This window comes from Dryobates pubescens, chromosome 13 (genome assembly GCF_014839835.1).
Source record: "Dryobates pubescens isolate bDryPub1 chromosome 13, bDryPub1.pri, whole genome shotgun sequence".
Lineage (NCBI taxonomy): Eukaryota > Metazoa > Chordata > Aves > Piciformes > Picidae > Dryobates > Dryobates pubescens.
The window spans coordinates 20316095-20339028 of NC_071624.1; the positions used below are offsets into that span (position 1 = coordinate 20316095).

At 57.2% G+C, this 22934-nt stretch overlaps 1 protein-coding gene across 1 annotated transcript; it reads left to right on the forward strand.

Annotated features, from left to right (window-relative positions):
• The first annotated feature begins 440 nt into the window (after positions 1-440).
• DHX33 (DEAH-box helicase 33) lies at positions 441-15203 on the forward strand. The gene is made up of 12 exons (XM_054166421.1): positions 441-585; positions 1837-1997; positions 3255-3482; positions 4590-4760; positions 6377-6562; positions 8304-8415; positions 9336-9495; positions 10436-10524; positions 11069-11196; positions 12564-12767; positions 13345-13431; positions 14713-15203. The coding sequence occupies exons 1-12, from the start codon at positions 456-458 to the stop codon at positions 15019-15021; spliced, it is 1965 nt and encodes a 654-aa protein (XP_054022396.1). The 5' UTR covers positions 441-455; the 3' UTR covers positions 15022-15203.
• Positions 15204-22934: the final 7731 nt, after the last annotated feature.

Here is a 22934-nt window from a genome sequence, read left to right on the forward strand (position 1 = left end):
GTGGGGATGCAGCTGAAAGCACTGTGGTTGGCATCAAAGCTGGAAGGGCAGAGCTCTCTGGGGTGGTGATGTGCCCCTTCCTGAGCAGCCTTCTTCCCAAGTCAGGGAATGTTCTGGGGGGGGGGGGGGGGAGGGGACCTCAAAGGCCACCAGTCAGCAAGGACCGTGCAACCCCAGCGGCTTGCTGACCTACGCTGCTGCCAGGGATGGGCAGCCAGCGCCCCCCCTGCGCACCTCCACGCTCTGGGGGCGCGGCGGCGGGAGGGGGCGCGGCGGCGGGAGGGGGCGCGGCGGCGGGAGGGCTCCCCTGGCCCGGCGGGCACAGGGCACAGCTCCCAGAGTGCCCTGCGGGGGTCACGTGCTCGTGACGCGGCGGGCGGGGCGGGGCGATGCGGCCGGGCGGGCGGCCGCCCGCGGCCCAGCGGCGGAAGGCGGCGGTGCCCGCGCGCGCTGCCATGCTGCCCGCCTCCCCGCCGCGCCGCCACGCGCCCGCCGCGCCCTGCCCGCGCCGCGCGCTGCCCATCTTCCAGGCGCGGGGGCGGCTGCTGGGGCAGCTCCGCGGCCTGGACTGCGCCATCCTGATCGGTGAGTGCCGGGCCCGGGCGGCCGGCTTGCGCTGAACGGGGGAGCCGGAGGCTGCCGGCGAGCTGGGAGCTGCCCCGTCCCTGACACCGCTCCGGGTGGTTTGTGCCTCTTACCATCCTGCTCTGGCTGGGGATGGCCCTGCTGGCTGCAGAGGTGCTCACTGGTGAGCTTTGGGAGATCCCTTTTCCGCCCTAAGGATGCTGTTACCCGTGGCCAGCAGCGTCCCCAGCAGCAGCCTGGCGCCGGCCCTGCTGTGTGTCGGGGAATGGTGCAGCCTGCGGGAGGCTGCACTGAAATGCTTTGGGTGTAAAGCTGAAGGGTGGTAGGTTAGTCCTGATTCTGGGCTTGAGACTTGGCCGGTTAAGGCAGGTGGTGATTTGATTTTTATGGAGAAAGCCACAGTATTTCTCCTCTCTGTTTCAGCATCCACCTGGAGTTCAGCCAGCTTAAAGCCCAGTGCAGAAACATCTCGGCTCCATTTTCATGGACATTCACTCGTTCCATTATCGTTCTCTCAGGCCAAACTACTAAAGATTTCTGTCTTGCTTTCAGGAGCTGCAGACGTGCAGCATCCTGTGTGGAAGTGTAAAGACTCAGTACTTATTAGAATTAAATGAAAAGTACTTTGTCTTTCAGGCCTATAGGTGAAAAAAAAAACCTCAGAGGAACAAACCTTCCATCCAGTCACGCTGATGGAGGTGCCTGCACTGATCTCCTTTCCCCTCTGTAGTGCTGAGCTTGTCGTTCTTGCTTGCTGGATGTGCACTGGAACACAGCACTTAACAGTTTGCTGCTGTGGAGTCAGCTAAAAGCCTTACTACTGCTTTACAGGCTGCAGCTGCTCTGCTGGGGTTTGGCTTTCTCAATCCTCTCTTCTTCAGAGAATCACAGATTTGCTTGAGTTGGAAGGGACCTTAAAGCTCAGCCAGTTCCAGCCCCCTGCCACGGGCAGGGACACCTCCCACCAGCACAGGCTGCTCAAGGCCTCATCCAGCCTGGCCCTGAACACCTCCAGGCAGGAGGCAGCCACAGCCTCCCTGGGCAACCTGTGTCAGCGTCTCCCCAGCCTCTAACTTGCTCCTTCCTGCAGTGGCAAAGGCTTTGCTGCTGATTTATGCTGTAACTCTGGGCAAGGTGTTGAAACTGTCCCTGTCTTTAGTCTCCTCGTGGTGAAAAACATCAAAAATGAGTTGAAACTTTTGACTTGAAGCTGCTACAAAAAGGGAAAACTTCTCTCTTGTTGTTCCTTAGGAGAAACAGGCTCAGGGAAGACCACTCAGGTCCCTCAGTACCTCTACGAAGCAGGCATCGGCCGCCAAGGCATCATTGCTGTGACCCAGCCCCGCAGGGTAGCAGCTATAGCCTTAGCCACCAGAGTCTCCAGTGAGAGGACAACAGAGCTGGGGAGACTGGTAGGTGGCTTTGCAGAGTCTCTAGGGAGTTGGCTTAGTGTCATGGTAAGATAACAAACAGCCACAGGGGTGGGAGGTGCACCTGGAGGGGAAAAATGGCTGCAGGCTTGCTGCTGTGGCTGGGAGGGGGACATGTCTGGCTTGGTCTCTGTGGTGTTCCACTTCCTGATTATCTGTGAGCCTCACATGAGAAAATACAGGTTAGTGAATAAACCAAAAACCACTGCACCCTCTGCCATTGCCCCCTGTGCCAAAGGTCACTGTCACAGAGGGAATCCATGGGGCTCTGTGCAGGAAAAGTGGAGAAAGACTTCCCTTGGGTAGAATCTTTGGAACAGTTTCTAGCTGGGGAGGAAGGAAAGGTGGAGCATTTGTGATGGAAAGCCAACTGGGATGCAGTGTCATGGAATCATAGAAGCACAGAACTGTTTCAGTTGGAAGAGACCTCTAAGATCATCCATTCCAACCTCCAACCCAGCCCCACCATGGCCACTAAACCATGGCCCCAAGTGCCATGGCCACAGCTTTCTGGAACACCTCCAGGGCTGGGGACTCCACCACCTCCCTGGGCAGCCTGTGCCTGTCCCTGACCACTCTTGCAGCAAAGCAGTTTTTCCTCATCTCCATCCTAACCCTCCCCTGGCACAATTTCAGGCCATTTCCTCTCCTTGTATCACCTGATCCTAGGGAGCAAAGCCCAACCCCCACCTGGCTCCAGCCTCCTCTCAGGGAGCTGCAGAGAGCAAGGAGGTCTCCCTCAGCCTCCTCTTCCCCAGGCTGAACACCCCCAGCTCCCTCAGCTGCTCTCCCCAGCCCTGTTCTCCAGACCCTTCCCCAGCTCTGTTGCCCTTCTCTGGACCTGCTCCAGCCCTCAATGTCCTTGGGAGTTAGGGGCACAAAACCGAACCCAGTATGTTAGGTGTAGCTTCATCAGTGCCAAATACAGAGGGACAATCACTTCCCTCCTGCTGCTGGCCACAGCATTGCTGATCCAAGCAAGGATGCTGGTGGCCTTGGCCACCTGGGCTCATGCTGGCTCATGTTATCCAGCCCCCCCGGGTGCTGTTCTGCTGGGCAGCTTCCCAGCCAGGCCAGCACAGGCATGCTCTGGGAGGGCTCTCGGGTGTGCAGGACGCGGTGCCGGGGGTGGTGCGGTGCCGGGAGGGTGCCGGGGCGCTGCCGGGAGGCTGCCGGGGCGCTGCCGGGGCACCGCCGTGGCGGCGCCAGGGGCAGCGGGGCAGCGCGGCGTCCCCGCAGGTGGGCTACTCGGTGCGCTTCGAGGAGCTGAGCTGCGAGCAGACGCGCATCAAGTTCCTGACGGACGGGATGCTGCTGCGCGAGGCCATCGCCGACCCCACGCTGCGCTGCTACAGCGTGGTGATCCTGGACGAGGCCCACGAGAGGACCATCCACACCGACGTGCTGCTGGGGGTGGTGAAGGCTGCGCAGAAGGCGCGGAGGCAGCAGGGCAGAGCGCCGCTGAAGGTGTGTGGGGGAAGGGCGGGGCCGGGGCTCTGAGGGCTTTCCGAAGGGTGGAGACCTCAGCCGCCGCTGGTGGCGGCTCCGTGCTGCCTTCTGCTGCAGGAGCCCCTGGGGTGTGAGCAGCAGGCCGGGCGCAGGGCTGGAGGAAGCTGGGTACTGCTGCTGAGGGCACCCAGGCTGCAGGAGCTCTGGGGTGATGGCTGTGATGTGCTGTTCCTGGGGAAGGAGCTCGTCTCCTCTGCTGGGTGGCTGTGGGAGGAATTGATGTGAGCAGGTGATGGAGGGTGTGAGAGCACCTTGGGAGTGATGGGGAAGGAGTAGAGGGGCTGCCAGCTCCTGGCACAGCCTCACTGAAGAGGCTGTTCTGCAGCCCAGCTTGGTGGGTGCTCTGCTCTCTGCGATGCCAGCAAAGGACTTTAACAGATCTCCACTCTATGAGGCCTACACTGAAGCTGCAGAGGGACTGTTTGCAGAGGCCTGAACGGACAGGGACAGGGGCAGTAGTTTGGAATGAGAGCAGAGCAGATTTAGATTGGATGTGAGGAACAAGTTCTGCACCAGGAGGCTGCTGGGACACTGCAGCAGGTTGCACAAGAAGGGAGTTGAGGCTCCAGCCCTGGAGCTATTCAAGGTGAGGACTGACAGTGCTCTGGGCAGCCTGATCCAGTGGAGGATGTCCCTGCTGCATGCAGGGGCTTGGACTGGATGAGCTTTGGAGCTCCCTTCCAGCCCAAACCATTCTGTGATTCTCCACTTGTGTGCTGCTGAAGCCGTTGGCTGTGACAAGGAGAGATGGCTCTCTTCTGTCCCTGGCTGCACTGCTGAAGCTGTTGGCTGTGACAAGGAGAGATGGCTCTCTTCTGTCCCTGGCTGCACTGCTGAAGCCGTTGGCTGTGACAAGGAGAGATGGCTCTCTTCTGTCCCTGGCTGCACTGCTGAAGCTGTTGGCTGTGACAAGGAGAGATGGCTCTCTTGTGTCCCTAGCTGACTGCTTTCTGCTGTTCTGAGCACCTACCCAGTCTCAGGCAGCTGCCTTGTGGCTCCTGCTGACTCATACATGCCTGCTGGATCAGGACTGCAGTGCAAAGCCAGGTGCTGCTCCTGCTGCAGGTGATCATCATGTCAGCCACGATGGATGTGGACCAGTTCTCCCAGTACTTCAATGGAGCTCCTGTGCTCTACTTGGAAGGCAGGCAGCATCCCATTCAGATCTTCAACACCAAACAGCCTCAGAGTGACTACCTCCAGGCAGCACTGGTGTCAGTCTTCCAGATCCACCAGGTATGGCTGCCCCGTCAGGCTTGGGCCTCTCTGAGACCAGCAGTGGTTGATCAAGGTGGGGGGGCTCACAGGTTGCTGTGGCAGAAGAGGTGGCTGGAGCTTGCTGTTGCCAAGCCATGGATGTCCCTGGGAGCTCAAGGGAGGGGTTGACAAATGCCAGTGTCGTTCCAAATGGGAAAAAGAAACTGGAAGTGGTCAGCCTTGGCTTGTGGGGAGGGGGGAATTGAATTGTAGGCCTTAGCTAGCAGTAGGGGGAGATGATTCTGATTTACTGCCAAAGTGAACTGCAGAGCAAGCAGAGATGTGTTACAGTGAGAGCTTAGAGGCATTTTGTGACTGACTGAATGCAGCTGCCAGATGTTCTGTCATTTAATTAAACTGCAGTTAGTGCTTTGAAGATGCTGCTGGAGGCGAAAGGAGACAGCTAAGCAAAGCCTCTCATGTCAACTCATAGCTAGTACCCAAATGTTCCTCTCACCCCAGTTCTCTGTTGCCTGGGTGCTTGCTGGCTTCCCTCTGCATGCCCTGGAGTTATTGTATGAAACAGACTCTAAGTGCTTCCTCCATCCTGTTAAGACTATCCTGCAAAATGTGGTTTACTCTTTACCTCTGCTGGCCTCTGGTTAATCCAGGCTGGTGCTAAGCCATGGGCCTCAGCACCATGTCTCTGTGGCTTTTACACAACTCCACTTCCATGGGCCCCCTGTTCCAGTCTCTGAGAACCCTTAAGTGAAGAAGTTTCTTCTCATATCCAATCTAAACCTCCCCTGGGGTACCTTGGGACCACTTTCTCTTGTCCTGTCACTTGTTACAGGGGAAAGAGGCCAAACCTCACCTGGCTCCAGCCTCCTTTTGGGGAGTTGTAGAGAGCCAGGAGGTCTCTCCTCACCACCTTGTCTCCAGAATAAACAACCCCAGGTCCCTCAGCCACTCCTCAGAAGCTCTGTTCTCCAGGTCTTGTGTGTGTCCCCTGTGTGTCTTCTTTCCTCCCAACCTGCTTTGCCTGCTTACTGTCAGGACATCTCATCCAGGTCTCAGTTCTCCCTTTCCAAACCACATGTGGCAGTTCAGGCTGGCTGCCTCCTGTTGCTGCCACACAAGCTGCACCTCTGGTGTCCTGAGAGTCCAGCCCAATGGGTGGACACAGGAAGCTGTGTATTTCATACCCATAATATCCTGTGCCCTATAAATCCAGCTGCACAGACTCCCTCTTCCTCTTCCTTCCCTCTCTGCTCCTGGGAGGTGCTCCTGCTGGGTAGCACTGGGGAGTTATCTCAAGGCCTCTTAGGCCTAATGCCAGGAGGAGAAGTGGGGAGGGGCAGTCTCAGACCTGGCCAGCTGAGACCAGCCTAGCAGTGGGGGGGGGGGGAAGAAAGAGCCCTGGGGGTTTTGGGTGTACCCTCAGGTGTGGAGATGGGAAGTGCTGGGGACCTTTGGCTGTGCTTTGGGGTATCTCTGTGCTTGTGGTTTGTGTGAAGCACTAAGTGCTTTGCCATTCGACCTCTCCGTCACTTCTGCCATCCGTTGGTCTGAGCAGTGGCTTTGTCCCTCTCAGGGCCTGGCCTCAAACCAGGACACCGCCTTAACTTTCCACCTGCCTTTTCCTCTGTCTCCAGGAAGCTCCCTCTTCTCAGGACATCCTGGTGTTCCTGACTGGTCAGGAAGAAATCGAAGCAATGACCAAAACGTGCCGGGACATCGGCAGGCAGCTGCCGGCGGGCTGCCCGCGGGTGCTGGTGATGCCTCTCTATGCCTCCCTGCCCTACTCCCAGCAGCTCCGTGTCTTCCAGCCTGCCCCCAAGGTGAGCCAGCGTGGGGAGCTTGCCTCTGTCTCACCACACCTGGAGAATTGCCTCCAGGGCTGAGCTTCCCAGTTCAAGAGGGACAGGGATACACTGGAGAGTGTCCGGTGGAGGCTGTGAGGGTGATGAAGGGACTGGGACACTGTGTGGTGGGGAAAGGCTGAGAGCCCTGGGGCTGGCCCTAGAGGGGACCTTAGCCATGTCTATAAATATCTGCAGGGTGGGTGTCAAGAAAAAGGTCCTTTTCAGTGGTGCCCAGTGACAGGACAAGGGGCTGTGGATAGAAACTGGAACCCAGGAAGTTCACCTCAGCACCAGGAGAAACTTCTTTACTTTGGTAAATATGCTGGAGCCCAGGAGCTGGCTGCCCAGAGAGGCTGTGGAGCCTCCTCCAGCCCTAGAATTATAGGGCTCTGTGATTCTGCAATTCCATGACTGTTTGGAACAAAAATGTGGAACTGAAGGGGTTCAGAGGGGTCTGTACTGACAGGAGCATTCTCCCCTGCCCACTGACCTGGGGCTGAGTGATTCCAGTGTGACAGAAAACAATGCAGCAGTGATGGAATTCATAGGTGCACACCATAGCTCATCTGGGACCATAGGAGGAAGGACTTGGGGACTGAGAAGGGCAGAGGGAGTGAAATCTGCCCCATTCCACAGGAGCTCTGTTTCCATAGCAGTTAATGGGCCAAGCACTAAGAAAGCTGAAACTTGGGAGTTGTTTCCCTGGGAAAAGGGAATTGTGCTGCCCCAGGCCCTTTTGTTCAGCAGGTGAAGAGAGTTCAGACCTTGTGCCAGAAGTTAAAGCAGGCTGGGTTAGAGATCACAGCAGGGCTGGGGGCTGTGCTTTGCTACAAGTAAGAGCACAGGGCTTAGAAACTGCCTAGGAACCAGAGGTGACCTTAATTTCCAGAGCTGGCACAGCCAGCTGTAGGCCTGGCCCATGCTGGCCAGAGGCAGCAGTGTTTCTTTGCTGCAGCTAACCCCAGGTGGCTTTCCACAGACTCATAGAATGCTTTGGTTGGCCAAGCCCTTGAAGCTCCTCCAGTGCAACCATTCTCTAACTCTGCCAAGGCTGCTCCTAACCCATGGCCCTCAGCACCACACCTCTGTGTCTTTTAGACAGCTCCAGGGATGGGGTTTAGCCTGTTCCAGTACTTGAGAAGCCCTTCAGTGGAGAAGTTTCTTCTAATGTCTAACCTAAACCTCCCCTGGTGCAACCTGAGGCCATTTCCTCTCATCCTGTCAGTTGTTACTAGGGAGAGGAGCCCAACCCCTTCCTGGCCAGGCTGTTTGTGGCCCTTTTGGCCACCTGGGCACCTCCTGGCTCATCTTAACTGCTGTCAACCAGCACCCCAAGGTCTTTCTCTGCTGGGCAGCCTCCAGCCACACTGCCACAAGCCTGAGGTATTCCTGGGGTAGCTGTTACCCAAGTGCAGGACCCAGTACTTGGCTTTGAGCCTCAGCCTGCTGGCCTCAGCCCATGGATCCAGCCTGTCCAGGTCCCTCTGTAGGGCCTCCCTCCGTCCCTCCAGCAGATCAACACTGCCAGCCAGCTCGGTGTCATCTGCACACCTGCTGAAGGTGCCTCCATCCCCTTGTCCAGATCATTGATGAAGGTGTCAAAGGGAGCTGGCCCCAGTGCTGAGCCCTGGGGAGCACCACTGCTGCCTGAGCACCAGCTGGAGCCAGCTCCATTGCCAGCCTTCTGCTGCCTGGCTTTGGTCTGCTCTTCCTGCAGGGCTGTCGCAAGGTGATCCTCTCCACCAACATCGCAGAGACCTCCATCACCATTCCAGGCATCAAGTTTGTGGTGGACACAGGCATGGTCAAAGCCAAGAAGTACAGCCCTGGTGAGGCACCTCCCAGGCACGTTGCAGAGGCTGGGGCCCCTTCCCTGGCAGCCCCACTGAGGGCTGCTTTAAAACACTGCACTGGCTGAATGAGTGTCCCAGCTTCCAGCTGTGGGTGTCAGTGGGGTGCTCCACTGGGTGTGTGTCTGGGGGGTGCCACTGGGTGTGTGTCTGGGGGGTGCTCCACTGGGTGTGTGTCTGGGGGGTGCCACACTGGGTGTGTGTCTGGGGGGTGCTCCACTGGGTGTGTGTCTGGGGGGTGCTCCACTGGGTGTGTGTCTGGGGGGTGCTCCACTGGGTGTGTGTCTGGGGGGTGCTCCACTGGGTGTGTGTCTGGGGGGTGCTCCACTGGGTGTGTGTCTGGGGGGTGTTCCACTGGGTGTGTGTCTGGGGGGTGCTCCACTGGGTGTGTGTCTGGGGGGTGCCACTGGGTGTGTGTCTGGGGGGTGCTCCACTGGGTGTGTGTCTGGGGGGTGTTCCACTGGGTGTGTGTCTGGGGGGTGCCACTGGGTGTGTGTCTGGGGGGTGCTCCACTGGGTGTGTGTCTGGGGGGTGCCACTGGGTGTGTGTCTGGGGGGTGCCACTGGGTGTGTGTCTGGGGGGTGCCACGGGGTGTGTGTCTGGGGGGTGCTCCACTGGGTGTGTGTCTGGGGGGGTGCTCCACTGGGTGTGTGTCTGGGGGGTGCTCCACTGGGTGTGTGTCTGGGGGGGTGCTCCACTGGGTGTATGTCTGAGGGGTGTGCCCTCCCCTGGCACACCTTCAGCCTCATCCTCTCACTCCTGGTAGCTGTGCCTCAGGGTGTTAAACCAAGTCAAGTCTGAGCAGCACTTGGGTGGCAGAGCCTGGGGTGGTTGCTGGAGCTGCCTGTGCCTGGCCCTCTGCAGTGCACAGGCAGTGAGGCAGTGCCCTCTCTGCACAGACACAGGCCTGGAGGTGCTGGCGCTGCAGCGCGTGTCCCAGGCGCAGGCCTGGCAGCGCGCGGGGCGGGCAGGGCGCGAGGCCAGCGGCGTCTGCTACCGCCTCTACACCCAGGAGGAGTTTGACAAGTTGGACAGGATGACAGTGCCTGAGATACAGAGGTGAGGCCAGCACCCTGCTCCCCTCCAACTGCTCACCGCGGTGCTCCTGGTTACTGTTGGCTGTGTGAGGAACCTGGGGTGGAGCTGGGGCTGGGGTGTGGCTGTTGGCCCTTTATTAGGCATCAGCCTTTAGAGACTGAAGGGTCACAGAGTGGCAGGGGCTGGAAGGGGCCTCTGGAGAGCAAGTCCAGCCCTCCTGCCAGAGCAGGGTCACCCAGGGCTGGTCACACAGGAACACATCCAGATGGGTCTAATTAGAATCTACTGGGGGGAGACTCCACAGCCTCTCTGGGCAGCCTGCTCCAGGGCTCCAGCACCCTCACCCCAAACAAGTTCCTCCTCGTGTGGAGGTGGAACTTCCTGTGTTGTATTCTGCCCACTGCCCCTTGTCCTACCACAGGGACCTGCTGAAAAGAGCTCAGGGCCCCTTCTTGTTGACACCCACCCTGCAGATGTTTAGACATTGATCAGATCCCCTCTCAGGCTGCTCTCCTCCAGACTCACCAGCTCCAGGTCTCTCAGTGTTTCCTCATCAGAGGCTTTCCTCATCCATACCCTTCAGCATCCTCATACCCTCTGCTGGACTCTCTCCAGTATTTCCCTGTCCTCCCTGAACTGGAGAGCCCAGAACTGGACACAGTGCTCCAGATGTGGTATCACTAGGGCAGAGTAGAGATAAACTAGGAAGCATTTGCTCAGGGTGGGCTGTTGGGTTTCAGTCTCACAGTCAATAGTTCTCTTGACTTGCCTCAAAATCGTGGTCTCACCTCTTTCCCTTCCTGGTTCAGACAGTAAGGCTTCCCCAGCCAGCATTGCTCTGGTCTCAAGTTGCAGCACAGATCTGAGGACTCCTACCTCAGCTTATAGACAAAAACCAGATTCTAAGACTTTAAAGAACAAAAGGAGAGAACCATCTCAGTTGCTTTTCCTTCCTGTGCAGGTGTAACCTGGCCAGTGTGGTGCTGCATCTCCTGGCCCTGAGAGTGCCCAATGTGCTCACTTTTGACTTCATGTCCAAACCATCTCCTGGTAAGTGGTTACAAAGGCAGTCGTGGAACAACCATGGCAAATGAGTCCCTGAGGAACTGCTCACAGAGAATGTCTTCAGGCCAGCCAGAGAAGATGGAGTGGAAGGTCAGGGCTGTGAAAGAGGAGCAGTCTCTCTCTGCTGAATCTTCTGATGGTCCAGAAGCCTCAGACTTGTTCACTGCTCATTCCTTTTGCTCAGTTTTATCAGAGCAGCCAGGGGTTATAGCAGAGAGCTGGAGAGTCCAGCCTCTGAACAGAGCAGGGCCCCATGGGGAGCATGAAGGTGTGCCCTGACTGCTGGAGAAAGCTTTGGGGAGTCTCACACAGCCTCTGCTGCAAGCTAGAGGCAACAGCTTTAGTTTTGCCCCTGGCTTTGCTGCTTCAGTGGGAAGGGTGATTGTTCTGCTGGAGAGAGGGCTGTGACCCACCCTTTGGGGCACTAATTTCTCTGATCAAAGTGTTTGTCCAGGGCAAAGAGGTAGTGATGGTACCAGCTGGCCCTTCACAGCCCTGTTGCCCTCACAGCCTGGCCTTGTTTTGACAGAGGCAATTCAAGCAGCGATTGAGCAGCTGGACCTGCTGGGAGCTGTGGAGCGGAAGGAAGATCAGATTGTGCTGACCCCCCTGGGGAGGAGGATGGCAGCCTTCCCTCTGGAGCCAAAGTTCTCAAAAGTAAAAAACTGCACAATAATCAGCTTCTATCTCCTGGGCTTTTCTCATCAGCTTTGCTCTTTCAAACTCTCAAGCAGGGCCTGTGGCTTGGGGTGGCTGCAGCTGCCGGCTTGGGGTGGCTGCAGCTGCCCTGAGGTGGCTGCCAGCTGCTCATGAAGCCCAGCTCTCCTTACAGCAGCTCTGCTGGCTCTGAAGCTGAAACAAGACTACTGCTGGCATTGCTGGCCCTGTTTAGCAGCTTCATGAAGGGTCTGATTTACAGAATCTCAGCATGGTGGTGTTGGAAGAGACCTCTGGAGATCACCCAGACCAACCCCCTGCTCAAGCACCCACAGCAGCTTGCCCAGGAGCACAATGCCCAGGGGGGGTTGGAAGCTCTCCACACCAGGACACTCCACAACCTCTCTGGGCAGCCTGCTCCAGGCCTCCAGCACCCTCACAACAAACAACTTTCTCCTCCTCTTCACATCCAACCTCCTGGGGTCCAGTCTGTGCCCATTGCTGGCCCTTGTGCTGTCCCTGGGCACCACTGAGCAGAGCCTGGCCCCAGCCTCTTGCCCCACACAGCTCCTTTAGCTCTTGCTGAGCATTGCTCAGCTGCCCTCTGGGGCTGCTCTTCTGCAGGCTCTCAGCCCCAGGGCTCTCAGCCTTTGCTCCTCCCAGAGCTGCTCCAGGCCCCTCAGCAGCTTTGCAGCCTGCCCTGGACTCTCTCCAGCAGTTCTTTGTCCCTCTTGAACTGGGGAGCCCAGAACTGGACCCAGGACTCCAGATGTGGCCTCCCTAGGGCAGAGTGGAGGTGGAGCAGAACCTTCCTTCACCTGCTGGTCACACGTTTCTTAATGTACCCCAGGAGACCAGTCCTGACCTCTGGGGAACACCACAAGCTACAGGCCTCCAGATAGGCTCTGTGCCACTGGTCATAACCCTTTGAGCTCTGTCCTTCAGCCAGTTCTCAGCCTACCTCACTGTCCACTCATCCAGCACACACATCTTAAGCTTCCCTGTGAGGGTATAGGAGAGTGTCCAAAGCCTTGCTGCAGTCAAGACCCTGCCCTGCTCTCCCCTCCTCCACCCAGCCAGTCACAGCAGCACAGGTGGCTGTCAGGTTGGTCAGGCATGGCTTGCCCTTTGTGAATCCATCCTGACTGCTCCTGATAACTTCCTTCCCCTGCACACATGCTGTGGTTGCTTTTGCAGTGGGTATGAAGGTGCCAGCGTGTGCTGGGCCCACAGGAGAGAGCTTTGTGCTTGTGTCTAGGCCCAAATGTTTATGAAATTGTCCTAAACGATGCTTGGTAAAGTTCCTGGGCTCCCAGTGAGCAGAAAGCTGCCCATCTATGGTGGATTTGTTGTTCTGTGGTTTGCAGACAATCCTCCTGTCCCCCAAGTTTCACTGCACAGAGGAGATCCTGACCATCGTGTCGCTGCTGTCGGTGGACAGTGTCCTCTACAGCCCCCCTGCCCGCCGGGAGGAGGTGCAGGCCATCAGGAGGAAGTTCATCTCCAGTGAGGGAGACCACCTGACCCTGCTCAGCATCTACAGGGCCTTCAAGAACGTCAGTGGCAACAAGGTAGGATGCTCTGAGCCTGCCAGTGCTGTCTGGGCTCTGGGGAGTGAGCTTGGCATACAGCAGAGGGATGTCTGCATCCTTCATGGTGGGTGCAGTGGAAGGGAGCTCAAGAGCCATCTGCTCCAACCTTTCTGGGGGAAATCCTTCCAAAGCAGTCACAGCATGGGTTGGGTTGGAAGAGACCTCAAAGCTCATCCAGTTCCAGCCTCCTGCCATGGGCAGGGACACCTCCCACCAGCCCAGTTTGCTCAGGGCCTCATCTAGCCTGGCCTGGAACACCTCCAGGGAGGGGGCAGCCACAGCCTCCCTGGGCAACCTGTGCCAGTCTCCCACCAGCCTCACTCTCAAGAATTTCTTTCTCATCTCCAGTCTCAGTCTCTCCTCCTCAAGCTTCAACCCATTGCCCCTCATTCTGTCACTCCCAGCCCTTGTCAAAAGTCCCTCCCCAGCTCTCCTGGAGCCCCTTCAGGTGCTGGTATAATCTCCAACCTTTCAGGCCATTTCAGGCCATTTCCTCTTGTTGTAAAATGCAAGAAGATGAAGTGGTCCTTTCTAACTCCTGGTGTCTGTGCTGCAGGACTGGTGCAAAGAGAACTTTGTCAACAGCAGGAACATGATGCTCGTGTCAGACATCAGAGCTCAGCTCAGGGACATCTGTGTGAAGGTAATTTGTTGCCATGCTGTGTTTCCTTCTGGCACTTCTTGGTATTTTTGCTTGTCCCCAAGCTGGTTTTGTTGTGCATTGAGTCCCAGGGAATGAGAAAATGTGACTTTGTTTGCAGTAGTCAAGTGAAATTCCTGACTCTCTAGCTGCATCCCACAAGCTCAGAGCTGCAGGGCTCTGTGGGTGAAGACAGAAAGGAGCTCTGGGGAAGCTTCTTGGGCAGAGGACAATTTTTCCTAAGGGATTTCACTGCTCTAATGTAAATGGAACTGCTGTGAGTGATCACTGAGTGATACCAGCTGGCTGGCTGGCTTCATGGAGTCAGGCATTCCATCTCCCAGCAGCTTTCACACCAGCCCTGTTCCTGCCACTCGCAGTGCTGGCAGTCTGTGTGTGTGACATGGAGCCACCCCTGAGCAGCTGTCCTGCTGCCAGTGCTGGGGGTCTTCCAACTCACTTATCCAGAGAATCACAGCATGGGTTGGGTTGGAAGGGACCTCAAAGATCATTCAGCTCCAACCCCCTGCCATGGGCAGGGACACCTCCCACCAGCCCAGGTTGCTCAAGGCCTCATCCAGCCTGGCCTTGAACACCTCCAGGAAGGGGGCAACCACAGCCTCCTTGGGCAACTTCACTCCAGAAGAATCTTGATCCATGTTGTCACTCATCTTATGTTTTGCATTAGCCTGGATTAGCCTTAACAGCTCCCTGAGCCGAGTTCCTAGAGGTCCTTTTCCACTGTCCATGTTTAGCCTGTATCTGGGGCTCAGCTCCAGCAGTTGCTCTGTCATCTTGATGATTCCTCCCCAGCAGAGAAGCGGGGTCAGGAAAAGGAGGGGAGACCTGTGGGCTGAATTGAAACAGTTAATGAAACAGCCAAACTAATTCCAACATCAGTGTGAAGTGTGTACAGTTACACTCAGCAGGGGTAAGGTGGTCACAGTAAATGGGAAGGAGAGGCAAAGGAGAGGGGAGGGGAGGAGAAGGCAGGGTAGAGGGGAGGGGAAGGCAGTGGAGGATGTGAAACAGAGCCCCTCCTGTCCTCACCACCCTTGGTACTGGAGGTGTTTCTGGGCTGGGGGGCAGCCAAGGCCAGCTCAGCTCAGCTGCCCTGGCTGCCTCCACACTGCTCACAGCCTGCAACCCACGGCTGGCCCAGGATTCATCCCCAGCCAAAGCAGGACACCCAGACTAGCAGGATTTCAGCCCAGCACTGCCTGACCTGAGAGGGGATCCACGTTTCCAAGCTCCTGCTCACCCCTGTCTCTCCTCACCACACAGCTGTCGCTGCCCATCGAGTCCTCGCGCTCGGACAGCACCAACATCCGCCGCTGCCTGGCCCACAGCCTCTTCATGAATGCCGCTGAGCTGCAGCCCGACGGCACCTACAGCACCCTGGACTCTCACCAGCTGGTGGCCATCCACCCCTCCTCTGTGCTCTTCCAGTGCAAACCAGCCTGTGTGGTCTACAACACGCTGCTGCACACCACCAAGTGCTACATGCGGGACCTGTGCGTGGTGGACGCCGACTGGCTCTACGAGGCCGCGCCTGACTACTTCCGCAGGAAGCTGCGGACGGCCAGGGACTGACCAAGGACTGAGCAGGGTTTTGGGCTCACCCTGAAGGACTGGGCTGTGTTTTGTGGTGAACGCACAGGAGCAGCAGAGCTTTGCCTTGCCAGTGAGAAGCACAGAGGGAAATGGCTTCTCCATGAGAGCCACACCTGGGAAGCCTGCCTGGCTGAGGACAGGGATGGTTCTTAACAGTTAGTGTGTGGTACCTGCTGTGCACACCTCTGTGTGTGTGCCACATTTGTACTGGGGGAAGGGGCAGCTTTTGGTACCAGAGTCCAGTTTGTCACTCTGCAAACACAAGTTTAACAGGGGACATGAAACCCCAAGAGCTCCTCTGAGCAGACTGGGGATGGTTGATGATTGTGCTTGAATCCTGAGCAGGTTTCTTTAGGAGAAAACAAAAGAAGGAGAAAAATATTTTCAATGTCTATATCTGGGGAGAAAAAGCCTTTTTCTACTGTTTCTAGAAGGGAGGTGCTGCTGCCTTTTACCTCAGCAAACATCTCTCTGCCTCTTAGGAATCAGTAGTATTTGATCAGGTGGAAATACAAAAATGCATTCATTAATCCCAACCTTTCCAGCCAAACCTATTGACAGCTTCATTGTGCAGATTTGGACCTTGGGTTGTGGTTAAATATGTTCACCAAATGCACATTTATACAAAATAACAATGTAAGGAAAACCAGGACTCCAGCTGGGAAGGGGATAGGCAGCACGCCAGCGTGCCACGCGGGGATCTCGGGCTGTGTCAAGGGAGCAGCTGGTGCAGAACCTTCGGAGGGACGTTGCAGACAGCTGGCTCACTGCTCACCAGCAGAGCTTTCCAGAGCCTCTCCAGGGCTGCAGAATTGCAATCCCCAATAACAGAGTGGTTGCAGGAGACAGCGCAGGAATGGCGTCCGCCAGATGCAGGCTTTGCTGGAGGAAAGGGTTTGCAGTGCTTTGGCGGAGGAAACTTACCAGAGAGCTTTGCAGCTTGGCTTCCTGGAGCCTTGCTGTGCTGACCAGGGCTTTGTAGAACACGCTGAGGTGGCTTGTCCAAGCCCATGGGGTGAGTGGCTTGTCCCAGCTCATGAGGCGAGTGCTCTTACCAGCTCAGGGGGCAAGTGGCTCTTCCTGGCTGGGGGCAAGAGCAGCTCTTCCCAGCTCTCGGGGCCAGCGGCTTGCCCTGGCTCTCCGGGCCAGCAGCATTTCCTGGCGCTCGGGCCCAGCGGCATTTCCCCACCCTTGGGGCCAGCGGCATTTCCCCGCTCTCGGGGCCAGCGGCGTTTCCCTGCTCTCGGGGCCAGCGGCGTTTCCCTGCTCTCGGGGCCAGCGGCGTTTCCCTGCTCTCGGGGCCAGCGGCGTTTCCCTGCTCTCGGGGCCAGCGGCGTTTCCCTGCTCTCGGGGCCAGCGGCGTTTCCCTGCTCTCGGGGCCAGCGGCGTTTCCCTGCTCTCGGGGCCAGCATTGTTTCCCTGCTCTCGGGGCCAGCGTTGTTTCCCTGCTCTCAGGCCCAGCGGCGTTTCCCTGCTCTCAGGCCCAGCGGCGTTTCCCTGCTCTCGGGGCCAGCGGCGTTTCCCTGCTCTCAGGCCCAGCGTTGTTTCCCTGCTCTCGGGGCCAGCGTTGTTTCCCTGCTCTCGGGGCCAGCGTTGTTTCCCTGCTCTCGGGGCCAGCGTTGTTTCCCTGCTCTCAGGCCCAGCGTTGTTTCCCTGCTCTCGGGCCCAGCGGCGTTTCCCTGCTCTCAGGCCCAGCGGCGTTTCCCTGCTCTCGGGGCCAGCGTTGTTTCCCTGCTCTCAGGCCCAGCGTTGTTTCCCTGCTCTCAGGCCCAGCGGCGTTTCCCTGCTCTCGGGCCCAGCGTTGTTTCCCTGCTCTCGGGGCCAGCGTTGTTTCCCTGCTCTCGGGCCCAGCGGCGTTTCCCTGCTCTCAGGCCCAGCGTTGTTTCCCTGCTCTCAGGCCCAGCGGCGTTTCCCTGCCCTCGGGCCCAGCGGCGTTTCCCTGCTCTCGGGGCCAGCGTTGTTTCCCTGCTCTCAGGCCCAGCGGCGTTTCCCTGCTCTCAGGGCCAGCGGCGTTTCCCTGCTCTCAGGCCCAGCGTTGTTTCCCTGCTCTCGGGGCCAGCGTTGTTTCCCTGCTCTCAGGCCCAGCAGCGTTTCCCTGCTCTCAGGCCCAGCGTTGTTTCCCTGCTCTCGGGGCCAGCGTTGTTTCCCTGCTCTCAGGCCCAGCAGCGTTTCCCTGCTCTCAGGCCCAGCGGCGTTTCCCTGCTCTCGGGCCCAGCGGCGTTTCCCTGCCCTCGGGCCCAGCGGCGTTTCCCTGCCCTCGGGCCCAGCGGCGTTTCCCTGCTCTCGGGCCCAGCGTTGTTTCCCTGCTCTCGGGCCCAGCGTTGTTTCCCTGCTCTCGGGCCCAGCGTTGTTTCCCTGCTCTCGGGCCCAGCGTTGTTTCCCTGCCCTCGGGCCCAGCGTTGTTTCCCTGCTCTCAGGCCCAGCAGCGTTTCCCTGCTCTCAGGCCCAGCAGCGTTTCCCTGCCCTCGGGCCCAGCGTTGTTTCCCTGCTCTCGGGCCCAGCGTTGTTTCCCTGCTCTCAGGCCCAGCGGCATTTCCCTGCTCTCAGGCCCAGCGTTGTTTCCCTGCCCTCGGGCCCAGCGGCGTTTCCCTGCTCTCGGGCCCAGCGGCGTTTCCCTGCTCTCGGGCCCAGCGGCGTTTCCCTGCTCTCGGGCCCAGCGGCGTTTCCCTGCTCTCAGGCCCAGCGGCGTTTCCCTGCCCTCGGGCCCAGCGTTGTTTCCCTGCTCTCAGGCCCAGCAGCGTTTCCCTGCCCTCGGGCCCAGCGTTGTTTCCCTGCTCTCGGGCCCAGCGGCGTTTCCCCACCCTTGGGGCCAGCGGCATTTCCCCGCTCTCAGGGCCAGTGGCTTGCCCTGGCTCTTGGGATGGAGTTGGGGACAGGGATGGAGATGAAAATAAGGAAGAACTGCCGTGGCATGAGCTGTGCCATCCCTTCCAGCCAGGCACCCCATTTCCTCACAATAGCCTTCTGGGCAATGCCCTGCAGTGGAGGAGTTCCTCTGAGCAGAGAGAAAGCCTTGCACAATATCCTGTAAAACTTCTCTGCCTCTTTGACAGCTCGGGTTAGGGACAGGAGTCCCTTCTCCCATTCAGAGCACCTCCTTCCAGCATCTGTGAATGCTGTTGAAGGGAGTGAAAGGCTCTGTTCTGGCCTTTGTGTCCCCTTTGGAAAATGCCACAGAAAGAGGCATGCGCAGAAAAGCCTCATTCTGCCCTTAAGGGATCTTGTGGGTGCAAAGGGCCCAGTTTCTGATAAGCCTTTAATTCATCTTTCAAGACTACTTTTAGGCTTTCAGTGTGCCTTGGGGTCAAGTCCCAGACTCTGTGCTCTCTAAGCAGGTCATGGAGGGGATGAGCAATCACTGAGAAACCTGGAATGTGTTTTCTCCACTAACCCCAGGTGCCCAAGAACTGTTGAAGCTCCCTTTTGTTGTTGGGAATTTGGTCCTTCTCAATAGCTTCCAGAGCATCCTCTGGCACTGATACTGCCCCTGCTACCCACCAGCACCCAAGAAATTTGATCTCTTGGCTCAGGCCTTGACCTTTGGCTTGTGGAACTTGCAACCCATTATCAGTTAGCAGTTCCCAGATGGCTCCAGTTACTGAGCCCACCTGGTCTTTGCTATTTCCTCCTACAAAAATGTCCTCTATGTACTGATAAACACTGACATCTGTTGGGACCTTGACAGTGTCTAACAATGCTGCTAAAGAGTTGTAGGCTATAGTAGCTGAGTGTTTGTAACCTTGTGGAAGGCAGCTGAAGGAGAATTGTATTCCTTGCCACGTGAGTGCAGACTGAGGCTTATCCTCCTCACACAAAGGAATCATAAAGAATATATCTTTGACATTGAAGCCATCCAGGTGTGTGATGCAGCTTGGGTTGCTGTTTGGGTTGATGTCAGGCTTGGAACTGCAGCTGTGTTGTCATTGATGGTGAGTCTCCACCCAACATCAGGTTTGTGCACTGCCCAAGCTGGTGAGCTGTATGCTGAGTGTGTCCTGGTGATGATTTGCAATCACTTCGGTAATGCCTTGCCTGGCTGCTGCTGGCCATGGGTATTGTGCAACACATGTGATGCTTGACTGGGGGAAGGCTGGAGCAGTTTGTAGGGTGCCCACCCAAGCAGTTTTGGTCCCTTTTGCTCCTATCCCATAGGAGCCAAAGCACCACTGTGTACCATTAGGGCGATGCCATCCCTTAACCAGAGCATCAAATCTGAGGATGCTTTCTGGGTAAGGACTTAGGACAAGTTCCACCAAGGTGCTCTGCTTGTCGCCAGGGAGCCACAGGCTTGTTTGGGTGAGATGACTCTTTCCTGGGAAGGTAGGGTCCTCAAGCACTTAGCTTGTTGCACTAATTTGTGCTCCCATGTTGGTAAGAAAGTTCACAGCAGTCTGAGTGGGTCCAGTGGGAATCAGAACAAAAGGTTCTGGATTGGCAGAGCATTGACAGGCGATGAGGGAGGCCTGGAGCATCACTGCTGGGTCAGGGCTCTGGTGGTGAGGTGTGAAGGGGTCAATGTCCTTGCTAGATGAAGCTGCTTTGGGACTGTTGCTGCAGGCTTTATTTTTCCTCTTTCCATGGCTGCTCCTGCAGTGTTTGTCCTTTTTCCAACTGCTGTAAGGTCAGCACCAATGCTTTCATTTGCCACTTTGGCAACAGCCTTAAGCTATTCTCAAAGAGAGCCCCAACTGAAACCATTTTTCAGCTGGTGAGATGCAGTGGTTAAATGCCTGTGGCATCTCTCTCCATCGTTCAGAGTGTCTCCCTCAGGCTTCTGGAGTGACTGCAGTTTGGCTCCAGACCGCTGCAGGGACTTGGAGAAGTTGCAGCAGGGCAAGCTTTGGCACGGTGTAGTTCCTGCTTCTTCCCATGTGGTGTCACCGCGTGGTTGCCTTCAGCGTGGTGTTTCTTGCTGTGAGGCTTTGCTGTGGCTGTGGTCAGAGCAGCCCCTGGCTTGGCCCTGCTGGGATCACGCCATTAAGAGCTCTTCCCAAGGTGAGTGGTGTCTCGAGAATCACCAGAGCTAAGATTCCCCTCGGCTGCCCATTCTGCTTGCTCTTTCTTGGCACATGCACACACATTCCTAAGGCCTGCTGGCAGACCATGGATCAGAAGTTTAAGTCATTAGCAGGGCTGTTGAAGCATCCAGTGGGGAAGAATATACTCCATGATCATACATGGCTTGAACATGTGCTTGCTCTTTAACCACAGCAGTGAGCTCAGCTGAGCTGCTAACCAAACTCTCAGTTGGTTTGCCTCTATCTATAGCGTCTGAACTTCCAGCCCAGGGAGCAATTCAGGACGTTAATGAGAGGTCTCCTTCCAGACCCTTACCCAAACATCTCCGTGGCCCCATGAGCAGCGGGGATGGCTGCCAGGTGGATGAAGTGCTGTCCCCGCTCAGGGGGCTGTGGCAGCCCGGGGGGAGGGGTGCACACAGGCTGCCACAGTTCCCTTGCTCGGCCATGAGTTAGGCAGCGGCTGGCTCCGTTCGCAGGACACCGTCCGTGGAGCCTGCACCCAGCATGGTGTCATAGTGTCATAGTATCAATCGGGGTTGGAAGGGACCACAAGGATCAGCTAGTTCCAACCCCCCTGCCATGGGCTGGGACACCCCACACTAGATCAGGCTGGCCAGAGCCTCATCCAGCCTGGGCTTAAACACCTCCAGGGCTGGTGCCCCAACCACCTCCCTGCACAACCCATTCCAGGGCTTCACCACTCTCATGGGGAAGAACTTCCTCCTCACCTCCAGCCTGAATCTCCCCACCTCCAGCTTCATTCCATTCCCCCTAGTCCTAGCACTACCTGAGATCCTGAGCAGTCCCTCCCCAGCCTTGTAGCCCCCTTCAGATCCTGAAAGGCCACAATGAGGTCACCTCAGAGCCTTCTCTTCTCCAGACTGAACAGCCCCAACTCCTTCAGTCTGTCCTCATAGGAGAGGTGCTCCAGCCCTCTGCTCATCCTCCTGGCCCTTCTCTGGACACCTTCCAGCACCTCCAGATCCCTCTTGTCCTAGGGGCTCCAGAACTGGAGGCAGTACTCCAGGTGGGGTCTCAGCGGAGCTATGTCGCCCGTACGGCAGTGCCCCCAGGCAAGCGGCTGCGGTCTGAAGTGAAGCGCTGGAGACGCCGGTTCGAATCCCGGGCAAAGCAGACTTGGTGATGCGGAGCGTGAGGTAAACACCAGCACGAGCTCGTTGTTTACCAAACAACCCCCACTGAACGTTGGCCACAACGAGTGCTGGACCAGCACCAAGCTTTGTACAGGGAATAATTAAGGGTTCCCTTTGTACAGGGAATAATTAAGCACTGCTGTGGTGGTTCCCAAACACAGTATATGCATACACAGTGCCAAGGCAAGCACGGGTGAATTGCCTGAACTCTTTGCCACAAAGATGGGAAACACACCAGGCAGGTTGTGTACTGCACTCACTCACACCTCCTTCCTTTGTTAATTTGGCACCCAACACCCCCCCTCCCCCGAAGAGAGGGGGAAGAGGGGGTTTGAGCAGAACATGTAGGGGCATGTGCTGGCAATATTTGGGGCATAATTTGAGCATAAGCATCCTTCACCATGCTTGGCCAGGTGGCAAACATTGGGTGTTCCTGGCACACTGTTGCTCCTCCCGGGGTGGTTGGTTCCCAGGGGTTTTCTTGGTGTGCATTTAAAACACTGATTTGTGCACCCCTAGCGATAAGGAATTTTACAGCAGTTCCTGTCGGTCCTGTGGGGATCACACCACTGCAGTCATGCATGAAGCAAGGAGGGAGGCCTGGGGCATTTAGTTTTGTGAATTGTCCTTGGAGCTCTGTCAGTGAGGTGTGAAAGGGAGAAGTTGAAGCTGCTTGGGGGGGGCTGCCATTGCTGTTCTCGTTTCTACCGTGGCGGCCGTGCCACGGCTGCCACTTCGGTTTCTGCTCCATTCACTGCTTTTGGTTTGTAATGGCAGCAGCAGGGATTTAATCTTCCATTTTGCAAACTCCCTGGGACGTGTTCAGACATTGCCAGAGAGTGCTTGCAGCTTCCCTGGGGCCAATAGGGCCGTTTGGAATTGCGTGGCGAATCTTGTCTTTGGGAGCAGTTGTGCCCTCTGGTTCTGCTGGAGTAACTCCCATTCTGTCCTGGCCTGGAATGTGGACCGGGAGAAGCGGTGGCAGGGAAGGTCTTTATGTGATGCACTTCGTGCTTCTTGCCGCGTGGTGTCGCCGTGTGGTTACCTTGTGCCGATTCGGTGTCTCAGTCGGCAGCTTTGCTGTGAGTACACGATCCAAGTAACCAAGGTCTTGGCCAGTATGAGACAAGTCCATCAAAAGCTCTTCCCAGGTCCTGGTATGTCCCTGGGAATGTCTCAAGGCGTTGTTTTGATTGCTCATTTGATTTCCCTTTTATTACATTTGCACGTCCCTTCAGAGCTGCCGGAGATTGTCTCTAACTTAGAGCTCATGGCTGTTTTACGTGCTTTGTCCCTCCATTTGCAGGAGGCAGGTGGGCTGGATTTGTGCAGTGAGATGGGGCTGGGTTGGCAGGGCGATATGGGGCTGAACTGGCACAGTGAGATGGGGCTGGGTTGGCAGGGTGATATGGGGCTGAACTGGCACGGTGAGATGGGGCTGGATTGGCAGGGTGATATGGGGCTGAACTGGCACGGTGAGATGGGGCTGGGTTGGCAGGGCGATATGGGGCCGAATTGGCATGGTGAGATGGGGCTGGGTTGGCAGGGCGATATGGGGCTGGATTGGCACGGTGAGATGGGGCTGGATTGGCACGGTGAGATGGGGCTGGATTGGCACGGTGAGATGGGGCTGGATTGGCACGGTGAGATGGGGCTGGATTGGCAGGGCGATATGGGGCCGAATTGGCAGGGCGATATGGGGCTGGGTTGGCAGGGC

Bases quoted from the DNA above. Each gene is read 5' to 3' on its own strand.
- DHX33 (XM_054166421.1), top strand. From the start codon at position 456: ATGCTGCCCGCCTCCCCGCCGCGCCGCCACGCGCCCGCCGCGCCCTGC. The intron at 9,496-10,435 runs GTGAGGCCAGCA...CTTCCTGTGCAG, and splicing joins ACAGTGCCTGAGATACAGAG to GTGTAACCTGGCCAGTGTGG. The intron at 11,197-12,563 runs GTAAAAAACTGC...TGTGGTTTGCAG, and splicing joins TGGAGCCAAAGTTCTCAAAA to ACAATCCTCCTGTCCCCCAA.